This window comes from Phalangium opilio, unplaced genomic scaffold, assembly GCF_054372755.1.
Source record: "Phalangium opilio isolate 3A_F unplaced genomic scaffold, DU_Popi_V2 ptg000113l_1, whole genome shotgun sequence".
NCBI classification, from domain to species: domain Eukaryota; kingdom Metazoa; phylum Arthropoda; class Arachnida; order Opiliones; family Phalangiidae; genus Phalangium; species Phalangium opilio.
The window spans coordinates 6,238,755-6,254,854 of record NW_028324209.1 but is presented as its reverse complement, the minus strand read 5'-3'; the positions used below and the strand labels follow the sequence as shown (position 1 = coordinate 6,254,854).

Sequence of the window (16,100 nt, the reverse complement as noted above, 5' to 3'; positions counted from 1 at the left end):
GACTATAATACAAAAGAACAAAGTATTAATCACAGTGCCTCTGTAATAGGCCAAATTACATCCCAGTAAATCGCAATGCCTCTCAAACAGGATAAAATAGGCCAAAATACATCCCTACCATTTCCAAAACGAAACTTTTCTACAAAGATCTCTCTGCAGAAATTGCGCGAATCGGACAAAGTGGTCGTTCATGGCAACACGTAAGAAGGCCCGGGGTAGGTGAAACGTTTCTTGGTATGTAGTTGCCTGGTCAGGAGTCATCGATCGCGCCTATACGATCAGATTCCCATCGGAGGAGGAAGCGTTAAGGGAAAAAGTGCCAAGAAAGTAGAAAAGATAGAAAAAGGAAGAGCGCGTGGGTTTGAAATTGCCAATTGCCAGCCCCGAAAGGAGGACTCCATCTTCTTTAATGGTCCTGCGCGATTCCTCGCTGCCTTATAGACGACGAGGCGACGAAAAGCTAGTCCCAAATATATGCCCGCACGGGCTACTTAAAAAGCAAGATTTCCTTCCGAGGGGTAAATAACTAGCTAAATCCACAATATAAGTTAAATCGGGTGAAGTCTTTCTTGTCTTCATGGCATAAGGATGAAACTTTGCAACGTGGGCCATGTTGGTGTCAATAAAGGTTTAAGGTGTCAGAAAATTAAGTGAAATCAAGCATAGAAGAACAAAGAATAAAACTTAGATCTAAAACCGTGTACACGATGTTCGTAAGTGAGTTGTACCTCGGATTCTTCCCCCCCCCCATTTCTTTTTAGTTCCGCTATTTCAAAGTGTCCCATGGCTAAACTTACAAATTTATTACTATTAGAATTCTAATTATTACTTAAGTTACTTCGTATTAGGTAAGATAAGCTCTACGGTGTAATAAAGATGTTAAAACGCAAATATAACCATACAATAGGGGCGTTCAGTGACAGATACAGTCGGCTATCGGTGTAAGCTTCTAGTTAAAAAAGTCGAAAGTGAATTTGAATCACAGTTTTGACCAGTTTGTTTTCGTCGAGTTGAACTCGGAGAAGTGGAGTATATTGTATACATAGAGATCGGGATTGCTCTCTTGGGTTGGCACTAACTGCTTTTTGCTTTTTGGGGGGAGTCCCGGACTTGTGTGGACGCAATTTACGTTGGCTTTCTTCCCCCCCCCCACTCTTTTTTTTACGATCTAGATTCTAGAAATTCGATAGGAGAATCGCTTCCCTGCCTTTCAGCCAACAATAGAGTGAGAAGTAGAAAGTCACGAGGAAGAAAGGGCTGCTGCCTATCTACTTCAAATAATCAAAATTCTAGAAGCCCATGCAACCCCCCCCCCCCTTCTTTCCGTACTGTTTCTTAAGCGAACTTTTATTATATCGTGGAAGAAATTGCCATTGGTCTAGGATAGTTTTCTTTACTAACTTATTGCCTATAAATCTTGATGATCCTTACATGATAAGATAGGGTGAATCACTAGTGCAGAAAAATTATGTAAACTTCATTGTTCTAAAATCGTATGAACTTATTTAACACGATATTAGCAAGTAAATTTGAGGAAATTTCACGGAATTTTTATTAATCTAAAGGAATCTAATAAAATTTCAACGTTAAAAATTATGAAAAATGGTGAAATTATCACTGATCCGCTGTATAAATGATTTTATCCTCTAAAAACACCACTTCTTACTGTATAATCATACTGTTTGTAATTTAAGTAATGAATTAATATGCATATTAATGATCATCTTTTCAATTTACAGGCTGAAAAACATAAAGATCATCACGATCTTGAAGGAGGTCAAGGTCATCACGATCGCGAGGGTAGAGTTCACAAAGGTTACAAGGCTTACTATCACGAGAAGAAACTGAAAGATCATCACAAACCATACGGACACGATGATAAGCACGTAAGTCCAAAATTTTTCGATTCAAAAATATTCTCTACACATCAAATTTTTAAAAACTGCTTAAATTTCAAATTGAATTGTTAAAAGAGTCTCTCTCTCTCCCTCTCCCCTCCTTTTTATTCCCAATTTCGCCTCCTCTTTATCGTATCTTAATACAATTCGATTCAAAATCAAATTGAATGTCAAAGAAAAGTTCCTAAATTTCGAATATTATCCATAAAAGATTTAAATATTCCACGAAATTAGGTTGGAAAAATTTACATCACGTTAAATAATAGATAAAAGTGGATGAAGAATTTTCGAAACTTTTCAGTGCATAAAAAAATAAATGAAAAAGTATAGAGGCATTTTTATCAGAATTCCCAATTGAGTCAGATGTAGATTAATCTGAAGTTAACGTCTAAAACCTTGAATTTCAATTAAAATCTCCATAAACTCAATGTCTTGGAAGCGGCAACTGTTTATTAGGGTGGTTTATGTTGCCAAAGTACCTCAACAATTCAGGGGTTTTGAAAATGGGTTTGAAACGTCAGGGACAAATCAGGGACTTTGAAAATGGGTTTCAAACGTCAGAGATAAGTCAGGAACTTCGAAAATGGGTTCAAATATCAGACATAAGTCAGGAACTTCAAAAATGGGTTCAAATATCAGACATAAGTCAGGAACTTCGAAAACGGGTTCAAATATCAGATATAAGTCAGGAACTACGAAAATGGGTTCAAATATCAGACATAAGTCAGGAACTACGAAAATGAGGTTTCAAAAATTAGAAACAAGTCAGTGAATTTTAAAAGATCTGGAGACATTATTAGTGTTGATGAAGGAACAGTACTTCATTCATAACTTCCATTTAATTAAGTTTTGATAAAAATAGTCGCTGGGAATAGAAAAAGTCTCAAAAAACAAGAAAGGATTCTTAGGTAGAATAAAAAAAATCGGTAAAAAGAAACGGGGTGAAACAAGTGCATCTGACATGCTTGTTTCTCGCCGAAGTCCCTTTCTCGTAAACCCAGTACCGGAGAAAGAAAAAAAAATCAATTTCGATAAGAGGGGGTTATGGAAATTACATTATTCGTATCACGAAATGAGGGAAAGATTCAAACCCTCCCCCCTTCTCGGGCTCCATCAAGAACAAATTCCATCGGATTAAGAAAAGGCGGGGGGTGGGGGTGGCGACTCTGGCTAAGATGTACTTCTTTTCTACCTTTCTCTATAGGCCTACCTCCATCAAGGTACCCTGGCAATTTTAAAATAAATCTTTTTACTTTTTTCCCTTTGCATGTTCCACGAGAGAGAGGGATTCGAGAAATTTAGAATAATACTTGAAAATTGTTTGATTATAAAAGGTAGCTGGAGTTTTACTTTTAAACTATTGCAATTCAGCGCAAAATAAAAAATATACAGGGTGTTTCTGATAAGTATGACATAAATTAAATGGTGCGTTCATTGTGTCAAACTGAGTAGGAAGTGTCTACAAACTTTAGTAACGGAGATTTGGGTTTCCAAACATAGATTGGCCCCAAAACACATCCTAACACATAAATTACGTGAGAGAGAATTAAATCACTAAATTATAGTTTGAAGCAAATGAAAGGTTGAATAAATAAATAAAGGCGCTTAATTAGGTATAAACGACTCTTCTTAATTGGGTGGCATTTGTTTTTATAAAATTTGTCGGGATTTGTAAACTTTTGTTTTAAATATATTTAGAATTAAATCTAATTCATAAATAGTTCCTGGAGGCAGTTAAGCCATCAGTCAGAAAACGAAATTGAAATTTCATTCGATGGAAATTGGAAAAACCCCAAAGGCCCTAACATTTTAAAAATCGTTAGAAATATCTCCGAAATCAGAAAAGCAATCGTGCGTGACAGCGTGTCTAGGTGAATTGAATCTAGATTCGATGGGAAAATACAAGGGGTAAATCACTAGCGAAATCAGCAGTTAAATAATCGAAAGACCGTATAAAATAATGTATATATCAATTGGAAAATGTTTCTATCTACAATATTAATGAAAATACAATCAATTAAGTTTCCGTAATGGCACGTAGTCTCCACTAACATAACTTAATTGCATGTAAATCTTTTTTAATATTGCAGAGAGGAATATGGTTCCAATTGATATATGCATTATTTAATACTCTTTTTCGATTAAAAAAGAAAACGTCCTAGGCCTGTGAATCCATTTAAAAACTTAATTGATTTGTATAAGAAAATCGCACTACAGTAGAAAAGGAATTTGCAGCTGATTCATGTTTCAATTTCAACAAATGTTTTAAGAAAACTGATATCACTTGGGGTGAAAACACACGAAATCAGGTAAAAAAAACCCCCTAAGATCCGTAAATTTCGAAAAATCACTTGAGGTGAAACGTATTTCGCAAGATATTCATTCAGCAGTAACTTGCCCCCACACACAGTAAAAATGTTGAGAACTGATTTGGCTGAGTTTTCCCTTTTCGGACTTTTGGCGGGAGATCTTTAACCTAATCAGGCCCACAAGCAACGAAAAGAGGGAGTGAAAAGGGAATGGAAATTTCAGGAAACCCTCGCAGGGCACGCCAAGGAACGAGGCACGCTTCAACGATCAGATTTCGCAGGGCGCCGAAACTCCGCAACGAACGTTCCAATATAAATCCTTCCAATTTTGGACTCGGTATCGCGCTTAAAAAAGGCCGTTCGCTCAGGTTACGGGAAGAAAGTCCTGTACAGTACGACTATCGAACAATCTGTAAAAGCTCCGTAGCTCTCTGGCTCTTCCTTAGTTAATAAAACTAATCAACTCGTTACTGGCGGGGACACGTAGGCGATGGACGGACATGCCACAGGGCGAAAACCGAAAAGAACGCATTCCAAATTGGAAATGGGGTCATTACAAAGGTTACTGTACATTGTGGTAAAAGGTAGACTATAAGAGATTCTAGATGAAAGAACAGGTGTAAAAGACGTTGTAAGAGGTCTCAGGATGAGGTAGTTGGTAACGCGTTAAATCAAGGCAAATAAGATGGAATAAACACTCAGTGCCGCATGGAATTTCTAGGAATTTGCGAAAGCTTGTAACTAAATTCTTATCAAACTTCTCCAGGCTCAAAGGAAATAATTTTTTCTTTTCGTGAAGATTTGTCCGAAAGATCAAAGGACAAACATCATCCTAAACTTTTGTCCAATTTTATATTAATGAAGTACATAACACAATCTCGCGTCATTCTTAAAGAATGCCTTGAATCTTCTATTTCCTTTAATTCTTTCATTAATTTGCTAATTTAAAAATTGTTTCCATTTGCGATTACGGCGCAATTTACAATGAAAGTTTAATTATGATACGGGACAACTTTTTACGAAGACTTTCTCGGGGCAAATAAATGAGATAATTGAGAAAATGGAGTCTAAACGTCTTTCACTGACATTAACCTTTTCTTTTTTCTCTCTTGTACGTTTTTTCAATCGGCAGTATCACAAAGGAATCAAGTCTCCCAATAAGCACGCCCTGGAGGTTCCCGCCCACGAAGCCCATCTGCAAGGAGACTTAAAAGCGCCCAAGGGATATAAGGGACGTCCCAATCACGAGAGATGGCACAAGAAGGATATGCACCTACAGGACTTGAGCTTCAACAACCATAAGAGCCACCACGTCACGCACAACCCCCGACCGGCCCATCTGCCCGCTAAGGGACATCATCAAATGCTCCAACAAGACCAACCCGCTGTCGCTAGCCACCATAAAGGTATCGATTTTTGGATAAAGAATTCGTTAAGAACTGTCACTTAACACTTGTTCGGTGATTTACATTAATAAGTATCTTTACTGAGCCAGTTATTAAACGAATGTAAATCACTCGTGAAATGTGCAAGAAACTCGTAGAGCTATTCCTTGAAATTCCCAGAGCTATTCCTTGAAATTCCCAGAGCTATTCCTTGAAATTCCCAGAGCTATTCCTTGAAATTCCCAGAGCTATTCCTTGAAATTCCCAGAGCTATTCCTTGAAATTCCCAGAGCTATTCCTTGAAATTCCCAGAGCTATTCCTTGAAATTCCCAGAGCTATTCCTTGAAATTCCTAGAGCTATTCCTTGAAATTCCCAGAGCTATTCCTTGAAATTCCTAGAGCTATTCCTTGAAATTCCCAGAGCTATTCCTTGAAATTCCCAGAGCTATTCCTTGAAATTCCCAGAGCTATTCCTTGAAATTCCTAGAGCTATTCCTTGAAATTCGAGTGAAATCTAGAAACGTTCCAATGGACTCAAATAGCCATATGTTTTCTCTAATGAATCTATTGAATCTGGCTTTCCTTCATTAAAGTTCTTAATTAAACATTAATTCATTAATTATGTTCCGCAGGACCTAGTTCCGAAGAGCACGGATTCCTACACCGTCCCCGCAAAGTGACCCCGTCCGCCCCAAGCGTCCACGGAGACAAAGGCCACCATCATATTTTGAAACCAGCCAAACCCTTGACCAAGAGTTTCCACCCAGAGCACGAAATCAAACCACAACACCAGGACCACGACCAATCGGCTACCAAAAAGAGCGCTCACCACAAGGACAAGACCAGCTGGTTGAAAAACAAGAAACCAAAGAAGGCTTACGAAAAGAAACCGAAACAACACCGCAAGAAGCAATTTAAGGGAGAATTGCACAAATTGTGGTAATTCGCAATACGATAAAAATAAATACTGGTGAACTAGAACTCAAAACGTCGTCGAAAAAAACCCAACAACAACAAAAATTCATGACCATGTGGTACGGGACTGAAATTGTCAGGCAGAGAAGGGAAGAAAGATACGAATGATCTCGGGTTAACGTCTTACTAAACAATCTAATAATTACTCAATTTTAACTTGAAACTAATTAAAAAAATGTTAATTTTATAAACAAATTAAAATTTAGAAAGATTGTTAACCCTAACTGTTTAAAAAGTACCAATACGTGTAATGTTTCGTTTTTCTATTAAATGGAATATTGCAACGATAAGGTAATAATTTTAAAATAACTCTCGCATTCTCCTGGTTCTACTGGTAAAATAAAACGTGACCATTTCTAATGGTACGTGATGTCATCGTTTGCTTTGGGCATAAAACGCTCTACCAAAGTTTAAGTGGCGAAAACATATTTTAACAATACGATATACCTGGAAATTCAAGCTAATTTTAAAAATCTATCTTATCAAATGCAGTATAAAATTTCGTTTCGTGTGTTTAGAGGATTAGAAATTTCACGTGATAATACCACAAGGTAATAATACAATTCTAAGGGTACAGCTTGCGCGTCCGATTCTCAATTGAGGATCTTCTACGCAAGCTCTACTTGGCAAACTTTGGTACATACTACAGTATATACCAAAAGAAATTAGCTATTCCCTTGGATTTATGTTATTACCTTTTGTGATAATGCGAAATTAAAATTAAATAAAATTTCTGTTTTAAAACGTGCGAGATATACGGTAGTATTTGGGGGAATCAAACTGAAGGCAAAACGAAACCGAATATCGTTAGCTTACTTAATATAAAAATAATAAAACGCTCGGCTCAACATAAGAAATGAAATTAATTCAACCATATCGGACTGATCGGATGTCTTAGAGAAACAATTTCATAAAAAAAAAAAAAAAATAAAAATTAATAAATTCGATGATTTAAATTTAAAACAAATCTAAGCCAAATTTAAACAAAACCAAAATATCTGAAATATAAACTGCATCTTCCGAAATTGCCAAAATTAAAATTGTAAATCGCGTTTATCAATATTTTTCATTTGGAACTATTTATAACTAGGGAACCTTCGTATTTAGGTCTCGCATTTTTTTCCAAAGTCCCATATGTGAACTCGACGCGTTATTATAATTATACAATCGTCGTAAAATTATCCAAAAAATTTTACTATTGTATAAAATTGAAATTAAGTATAAAAAAATATTTGGTGGAGGAACTAATTAATTATATGAAAAAAATAACAAAAATAATGAACTAATTGCTGTAATAGCGATCCTTAATATGATATGACCAGCTACAATTTTATTTTATTATTATTAATAATTATTATTATTCTAACTTTGATTTTTTGCAAGTAATTTTTTTTTTAAATTGTGAAGTATTCTTGTGTAATAATCGAAAACATATTTGAAATAAAGCTTTCCGTTTCTTTTTTTCTAATTTAGACTTTTCTTTCAGTTGTAACCCAGTAAGGGGGCCGTAAATGTCGATGGGAAACATGTTTTCGATGTTAAAACAGGGGCCTTACGAGAACGTAAATGACTATACGTTTCCATATTTTTGTAAAATCACCACCAAATAGTTTGAACTTCAACTAAAGAACCCAAACTATTGCTCGTTGGATTTGGTTTGCATGGGACAAAAGAGATACGAATTATCGCGCGAGTTTCTGAGTTGGACGAAAGCGTCACCACCAAAAGAAAAGTAAGTTTGGAGTAGAACACAAAACAACAACAAAAAACAAAGTATATCCGTCATAGCTTTCAGCCGAAACACTTTGAGTGGAACAAAAAAGAAGAAAATTCTGAGCCGGACAAAAGCGACCAAGACAACTTCTCCGTGTGCAATTACGTGTTGAATTGTCTCAACTCCCAATCCCCAATTAAACATTGAAGTTGAACGAAATAGTCCCCAATTCCCCGGTAAACGTTTCCAGTTGGACAAAAGCGACCTAGGCAAATTCTCCTTGTGGAATTACGTGTTGAATTGTCTCAACAGAACTTCCAATCCCCAATTAAACATAGTCCCAAATCCCCGATAAACGTTTCCAGTTGGACAAAATAGGCCGAGTTCCAATTCCACGATATAAATTTCAGTTGGACGAAATTGTTCCAATTTCCCGTAAAACGTTTTCATTTGGACGATATAGTCCCAATTCAAGGTCTGTATTTGAGCAAAAATTCGCGCTATTGGTCCCAATCCCCCTCAACAAAATTCAGTTGGACAATATAGGTCTAGTCCTTTCGCGAATTACCATTCGCTTCAAACAATAAACACCACTAGCAATTTCATGGTAACTAGTCAAGTGGCGTTGACAAGCTCACCCCCAAAATGTAAAACACTATAAACGCAAAAATATAGGAAAAAAACCGCCACCTAACCCAAAATCTTTCCTACCTGAGTAAGCCTTTTAACGTCAATCATATTCGCTGAGAGACTTCGTAGGTGATTATTAATACACATGTAATCAGATAGCGCCAAAAGTTCAGATTCGCACATTTTGAAGAAAGCCAAAGCGTAACGGAACAAAACCTGACAAATACAATTAACTAAAGGTTAAATTTACTTTAACTACAGGTCAAATTTAATATAACTACAGGTCAAATTTAATATAACTACAGGTCAAATTTACTTTCACTACAGGTCAAATTTACTTTCACTACAGGTCAAATTTACTTTCACTACAGGTCAAATTTACTTTCACTACAGGTCAAATTTACTTTCACTACAGGTCAAATTTACTTTCACTACAGGTCAAATTTAATATAACTACAGGTCAAATTTAATATAACTACAGGTCAAATTTACTTTCACTACAGGTCAAATTTACTTTCACTACAGGTCAAATTTACTTTCACTACAGGTCAAATTTACTTTCACTACAGGTCAAATTTACTTTAAATAAAGGTAAAATTTACTATAACTAAAGCTTAAATTAACTATTACTAAAGGTTAAATTAACTTTAAATTAAAATAAATAGTACGACAATGATTTACCTTACTGCCTTCGTAGAGAAAAACGTCCCATATACGCATGTACGTTTCGGGCGGAATGTTATCAACGAATATTGTTAAAAACCAAGTAAACGTATATAAGGACAGGTCAACGTTATTTTGTTCCAAATGACTGTGCAGTCTAGGAAGTTTCTCCGCAAGTAAATCTTTAAGAACACGCTGTAAAAAAAGCACAGTAACGCACAAATTACAGAAACGTCGTTTTATCTTATTAAGGGTTTCAATGCAAGTTGGGTGTCTTTGAGAAAAGCTTCAAACTGTCGACTACAGAAACGTATTGACGAAATAAGTAGAAAAATAGACATACCTGATCAACTTGGGAAGCTTTCAACGTCTTGCTATAATAATCCTGAGGCATAATGAACTCGACAATTGAAACCAGAAGCCAAAAAGCGTCCTCCTCATCCATATACAGCAAAGCAATAGCAGCCAGTCTATTCAAACCTTGACAATAACCAACGGCGGGATTATGTCTACTGTAGGCCAACAAAACGCGTCTGAGTTGCGGGATCCCGTATGAATCCAGCGTTTCGTAATGACGGTTATTTGGTAAAGTCCGCAAGAGATCCAGTTCAATCTGAAGAAGAAACGATGTGCAATGAAACAAAAAAAACGTCGAAATGAATTGAAATTGATTTAAAACTTACTTGTTTTACTGCTGGATCAAACCTCGATATGTCCGAGCTTGCTGATAAGATATTTTCATAATAATTATCACCCATTCTCTTTCTTAAACTCCGCGTTCGCATTTCAACGCATCTGCGAAGGAAAACAGTGATGAAATTAATGTCTCTGTGATAAAAGAAAAGTGTACTTATAGAAACTTACCCTTTCCATATCCTGCCCCTAAACTGTCTCGGAACACCGGTTCGCAACATTTGTTTCAGCTCTAAACCAATTGGAAGCTCGCGATTTCCCAGATTTACTACGAAATTATCCCACTTATTCATCCAAACGGTAACTTCGGGATCTTTAATACGACTAGTGATTCCCTCAGACCGTTGTTTCAGATTGGTGGCCTTAGTCGAAAGTAAGTCTTCTTCTTTACCCCATTTCCAATTAAAGCCCAACTCGTCGTAATCTTTGTCCCTGATTTCAGTTTGGTAATAATTTTTCATTAAACATACTTGATTTGGGGATTGGACTTGGGTGTTGTCTTACCTTCCCCAAGATGGAGTAAATAATGGTTGGGAAATCGTACTTTCTTCCATCGCTTCTTCCAACAGCCGAGAAACGACATTATGAATTGACCTGTTACCTTCTGCGAATTTATTTTTAATAAGTTGAAAGATCAAAGTTCAAAAGACGCTTCGCAATTGCAATAAGAGCCCAAACCACTCACCCAAGTCGGGTTTCTCAAGTTCCTTGAGCAAAAAGAGCAATTTACTTTGTATTTGATAACACCTGGCTTCCCATTCGCTACAAGATCTGATTAGAAACAAAAATAATTAATTCAATCGCTTCTCTAACCCCAAGGGATTACTTACAACATTAAACTACGTTCTCTGTCTTCACCATCCCTCCTGAGTTGATTCAAGTCTAAAATCTCCTTATTGAGAAATTTATTTTGCAATTCATAGGCTTCTAAAGCGTCTTTGAGATTCTCAATATCCTCTGGTTGGTTTGTAGAGGACAAATTATCCGAGTTCAGATAAGACTTGAAGGAATTTGACCTATTTGGCTGACTCTGTTCCGTAGGGGAGGTACTTGGCGTATCCATCTCTTGTTTCCTTTCGGCTACTAAGTCAAACAGCTCGTTGGTCAAGTTGATGACCACTTTATCCTTTTCTAATATCATTTCTTTGTACAGAGTCAAATCTTCCGCGTTACTCTCCAATTCACTTTCAAGCTTTTCAATCTTTTCCTCTTGGGACTGAATTTTATCCTTGAGATCCACAATTTCGTAGCGCAAGTTTAATACCGTATTTTCCTTTTCTCTCAACAAGTCCAGGTGCGCCTTAGGAACTGCGAGCTGGCACACCTTCATTCTAAAGAGTGTTCCAATTAGGACTCGGTACATGCAGAAGGATAACACTCTGTATCCACTCAATACTTCAGTTATGTAACATGATTCTTCCTAGGCTCAACCTTTTTGTTTGCTCTCCCGCACAACAACCTTCAAATGGGCAGCGCACCGTGCTAGGGTGAATTCTATAACGGTTTGGTGCTAAATCTTTCGGCAATCAACCCACAAACCTTGATTGTCTTGACGTGGGACAAAAATTCCACAAGCTTTCCTTGGCAAATAGTTAGCGCAAATAGAGTAATGATGAGGGACATATTTATCGCGTATGTTATTTGACATTGCTCCAAATGTTTTAATGTTGGGAAGAATCATGTTACAACTACCCCAGTGACCACCCTAAGACACTTACAATGTGTCCCTTTCAACCGATGTCACTTCCAATTGTTTCTGTAATATTTGAGTCGCTTCCTTACTAGTACTAAGTTCATCCTCTACGGCGGTTAAATCATCTTTTAGAGATACTATTCTAACATCAAGCTACAACAAAATTAAAACCATAATTCTTAGCTGAAAAACCTCCCGACTTAATTATAACCACTTTACCTCTCTACAACGACTACAAACAGGTTCTATACTACGACTTCTTCTACGAAAATCATTATTAAATTTCTCTGGTTCGGTACCAGTTCTTTTCACCCTAAATGACTGTTGAACCCTTTTTTTGAGCGTATTTAAACTGGGTGACTTTGACTTGGACAAATTAGTACCCTCTTTGGGAGGGGACAAAGAGTTTTCGGAATGGATTCCGGTAATAGAGGCGTCCTTGGAATTGTAAGACACGGGGAAGTCGCAACCACTAAGGCGATTCGAGTTCTTGATATTGGTAACGGAATTCATCATTTGAGAACCGAATTGAAGCATTCTCTGTTGAGCCAAAGCTAAGGGGCGTTGAGCAGATACGGCCTCAATGGATTCCTCACCGATGACCCCCCTTGGTTTTTCAATGGGGTCCAACAAGAAATTGTCCATGCAGTCTTCGGTGACATCGCTTTGCTCCGGTTTCTTATGACCTAATAGTCCGCTGTTGGGAATCTGTAGAAAGTTATTATTCTTAGTATAAAGAAATAAGTAATACAATGGGTTTTTATTTGAAAACATTACGCGTCACAGCGCATCAAGCGAGAAATTTCACACGTTGGATACGTTTTGGTAGCTAGAGCGTAATACCGAGTTGAAGGGAAAAACGTGTGTGTCACGCGCAGCGTATTGATTCACTTTATGTATAGGTTCATTTCAAGGTCTAGGTCTTAGAAAGTATAGGCTTCACACGTGTGTCAAATATATTAAGAACCTACCTTCATTATTTTTATTAGAAACACCCTTTACCAAGAATATTATAGAATGAGGAACGTATAATGCTAAAAGGAACCATTGTGTAACCGTTTTCTCAACGTATCTTAAACTATTTTCATAGAGTTGCTCCCAACCAATGAAATAACAACATGAGACCTCCGAATTATGACGCGTAACGCATAATACTCAAAACCCGGCCCATAAAACCCGAATAGAATTAAGATGGAGCATATATGTGGACACAACGACTCCAATTACCTTTATGCATCCTTGCTGGCATTCATAGCATTTTATAAGCCGCACCATAGCGTGATACATACAATTAACCTTTAAATACCTTTTAAAGCTATATATATATAAAAATAATATTGACATATTTTATTTTGAATAAAGAAAAATTGCTGATGATATATCTGTAAATTTATAAGGAACTAGAAAAGTAGTCCATCATATAACGTGTCTTTGTTTTTATACACTTATATTTTAACCCCAAGCATCTAATTCCCTTATAATAATAAATAAATAAATATTATAAAAAATAATAATAATTATTATTATAAATAATCCTTGATTTCAAAACTTAATTAAGAGCTATTTCCACTCCATGCTTAATCATCATTCATTTTAAATATTCAAACGGCAACGATCCGGTGGTGTCGCAATAGTTGAACGAATGGCAGCTGCGGTTTTCTTAATAAGGTAATAATTTTTATAAAAGGTACCCCATAATAAAATTAACTACTTTGACCCTGTGTCGTATATAGCCTTATTATTATTATAGCGAAGTGCGCTAACACAAAACACAATACAGTACCCATACTAGGTAAAACCCCCGATTATTATGCGTCACTCCAACTACGGGTGGCATATTTATATTTGAAAACTCTCGAAGTTACATGGACTTCGTAATAGTAAAGCGGACTAGTACAGATTATAAAGAAGTAAAATTTTTTGACCGGAGCAAGGTGAGTTTAAGGAACCACATTTTATTTACATTCTGTCACGCGCACCTACCTTTAAACAGCGTTTTCACCTTGATATACCAGAAAAATAAAAACATCCTTATTGTTTCTTGTTTTCTTTGTCCACACAAAACCTATGGCTTATTTACTAGTTGGTCCATTTACAATGTATTTCACGCCTTGCTTTTATCATTACTTAATAGACGTGAAATCAGTCCGAAACTTTTAGAACCGTAGAATTGTAAGCAATTAAGTTTATACAAGAAGTGATATCTAGTTTATTAGGGAGAAGGTCTAAATTCGCCACATTTCTAGCTTTATCTCCAGTCAAAACGTAGGTCCGGAGTTAATTACAACCAGCACAGGGAGCCCACTCTTAAATTTAAATTCCTTATAGGAAAAATAGGATTTTTTTTCCGGAATTATAGGATTTTATAGGAGAAAAAATGTGTTTTTATAGGAAAAATTGCGTGTTTTCCCACTGAGGAGACGCGAAATAGCCCGGCCTCCTTTTACAACACCCCCCCCCTTGTATTTTGAAAGGGGGACTGGGACTATGGCGCGCGCGAATACTTCGGCGTCTTATACCTTCTCCCTAATAAACTAGATATCACTTCTTGGTTTATACCTTGTTCAGCTGCTTTACACAGCGCGAACTAATGGGAAATTGAGGATAACTGTACTACGAAGTAATACAGTGTAATTTTTATAGTGTCTGGCAGCCTAGTACACACTCAGTTTTAATCAAATAGGTTTTGACTCTTCGTAATTTAACAGTAAAATACCCGTATTACCATTGCGAAATCAGGCTAAGTCAAAAATCGGTAAGTTAATAACGGTAAATTACCGACTCACATCTCTAGTACCAAAATTAAATGACCTTGACGTACTACAATCCTAATATCTCTTTGCTCGCGCATACCGTGGTTTATGTATTAAACCGCCCAGTTTCTTATCCCTATAGGATTTATAAAATCCATGTCAAGTCAAGACGAGAGTAAAAATTATCATCAAGGAAGCAATACTAGTATTTTTTTAACTAGTTTCCTATTATCGTGGGTTGCAGCGACTTGCGAAAATGGGAGGAGGGGGTGGGGGAGGGGGGAGAAGAGCTTAAAAGTAATAAATTGTGGGTGTTTAAAAATACGAGATATATTAGGAAAGGCGCGATTTTATATTACCCCTTGTAAACCTTTCTCGGAGAGTGGGCTCTTCTTGGTTTGTAGAGTTCTATTTCGGCTGTACAGTTGACGCCACCTCTGCAACTCTTGAAGCCAAAATAAAGAAGCCTGCCTATCTTTCGCCTCCAAAATGAAGTCTTTATCGGGTGTGCTAAATAATAACAACAAACACTTATTTTATTTTATTTTATTTATTTATTTTTTTACTTTTAGTTTAAAAGGAAGTTGAAGTCAAATTTTCCGTTTTCATTTATAACTTACAATAATAAATAATATTTACGCGCTTGTTCCTGTTTTTAGCTAATTGTCCTTCGTTAAATTATAGTGATGGCCGATATCAAAGTTTTACTGAAACCGATAATAGGCGAGGTAACCGATTATTTAACCGAATGAAAACGATAATCGACCAATTTTTAACCGATTATTTAACCCAATGAAACCGATAATCGATAGACGTTTTACCGATTTATATTTAACACAATGAAACCGATAATCGACCAATTTTTAACCGATTATTTAACCGAATGAAACCGATAATCGACCGATTTTTAACCGATTTATATTTAACACAATGAAACCGATAATCGACCGATTTTTAACCGATTATTTAACCCAATGAAACCGATAATCGACCGATATTTTACCGATTTATATTTAACACAATGAAATTGATATCGACCGATTTTTAATGATGCATCAATAAATTAACATCAAACCGTTAAATCGGTTTAAGTGCCATATCGGTCACTATTAAATTACGAAAATAAATGGTTTACTCTGTACCAAAAAATATTAGAAACACGAGTGATCTTCCCTTCATAGCTTCTGTTAAATTTTCGCTTAGTATAATCATAAGTTTATAAGATATGTTCCAACTACGTCACTTCATGACAAGCTCTCAGTAACCAGTGACAAACTTATGGAACATATCTTATGGTATAATCAAATGGGTAAAAGCGCAATAAGGATAATTTTCAAATTGTTTCGTTTAATTAACTATGTGCCCACTTCACCGTCACCCCCAAAA

General features: G+C 36.3%; 2 protein-coding genes across 7 annotated transcripts in view; one reads left to right on the top strand and one right to left on the bottom strand.

Moving 5' to 3' along the window:
- Window positions 1–8,036, top strand: part of LOC149623603 (uncharacterized) — a 69,639-nt gene extending 61,603 nt beyond the window's left edge. The window contains exons 2-4 of the mRNA XM_089852659.1: window positions 1,740–1,886; window positions 5,340–5,613; window positions 6,226–8,036. Coding sequence (XP_089708785.1) covers window positions 1,740–1,886; window positions 5,340–5,613; window positions 6,226–6,536 — 732 coding nt within the window. The 3' untranslated portion in view covers window positions 6,537–8,036. The remainder of the gene's footprint in view (window positions 1–1,739; window positions 1,887–5,339; window positions 5,614–6,225) is intronic.
- The window catches only part of LOC149623602 (TBC1 domain family member 2B-like), a 100,100-nt gene that overhangs the window by 82,695 nt on the left and 1,305 nt on the right, over window positions 1–16,100 (bottom strand). For all 6 annotated transcript variants that reach the window (XM_089852621.1, XM_089852622.1, XM_089852626.1 and 3 more), the window contains exons 2-12: window positions 15,074–15,224; window positions 12,181–12,669; window positions 11,987–12,114; window positions 11,099–11,599; window positions 10,954–11,039; window positions 10,773–10,872; window positions 10,440–10,700; window positions 10,259–10,370; window positions 9,919–10,188; window positions 9,594–9,770; window positions 8,994–9,128 (exon numbers count right to left, since the gene is read on the bottom strand). In XM_089852621.1, the coding sequence (XP_089708747.1) occupies window positions 8,994–9,128; window positions 9,594–9,770; window positions 9,919–10,188; window positions 10,259–10,370; window positions 10,440–10,700; window positions 10,773–10,872; window positions 10,954–11,039; window positions 11,099–11,599; window positions 11,987–12,114; window positions 12,181–12,669; window positions 15,074–15,224 (2,410 nt within the window). The remainder of the gene's footprint in view (window positions 1–8,993; window positions 9,129–9,593; window positions 9,771–9,918; window positions 10,189–10,258; window positions 10,371–10,439; window positions 10,701–10,772; window positions 10,873–10,953; window positions 11,040–11,098; window positions 11,600–11,986; window positions 12,115–12,180; window positions 12,670–15,073; window positions 15,225–16,100) is intronic.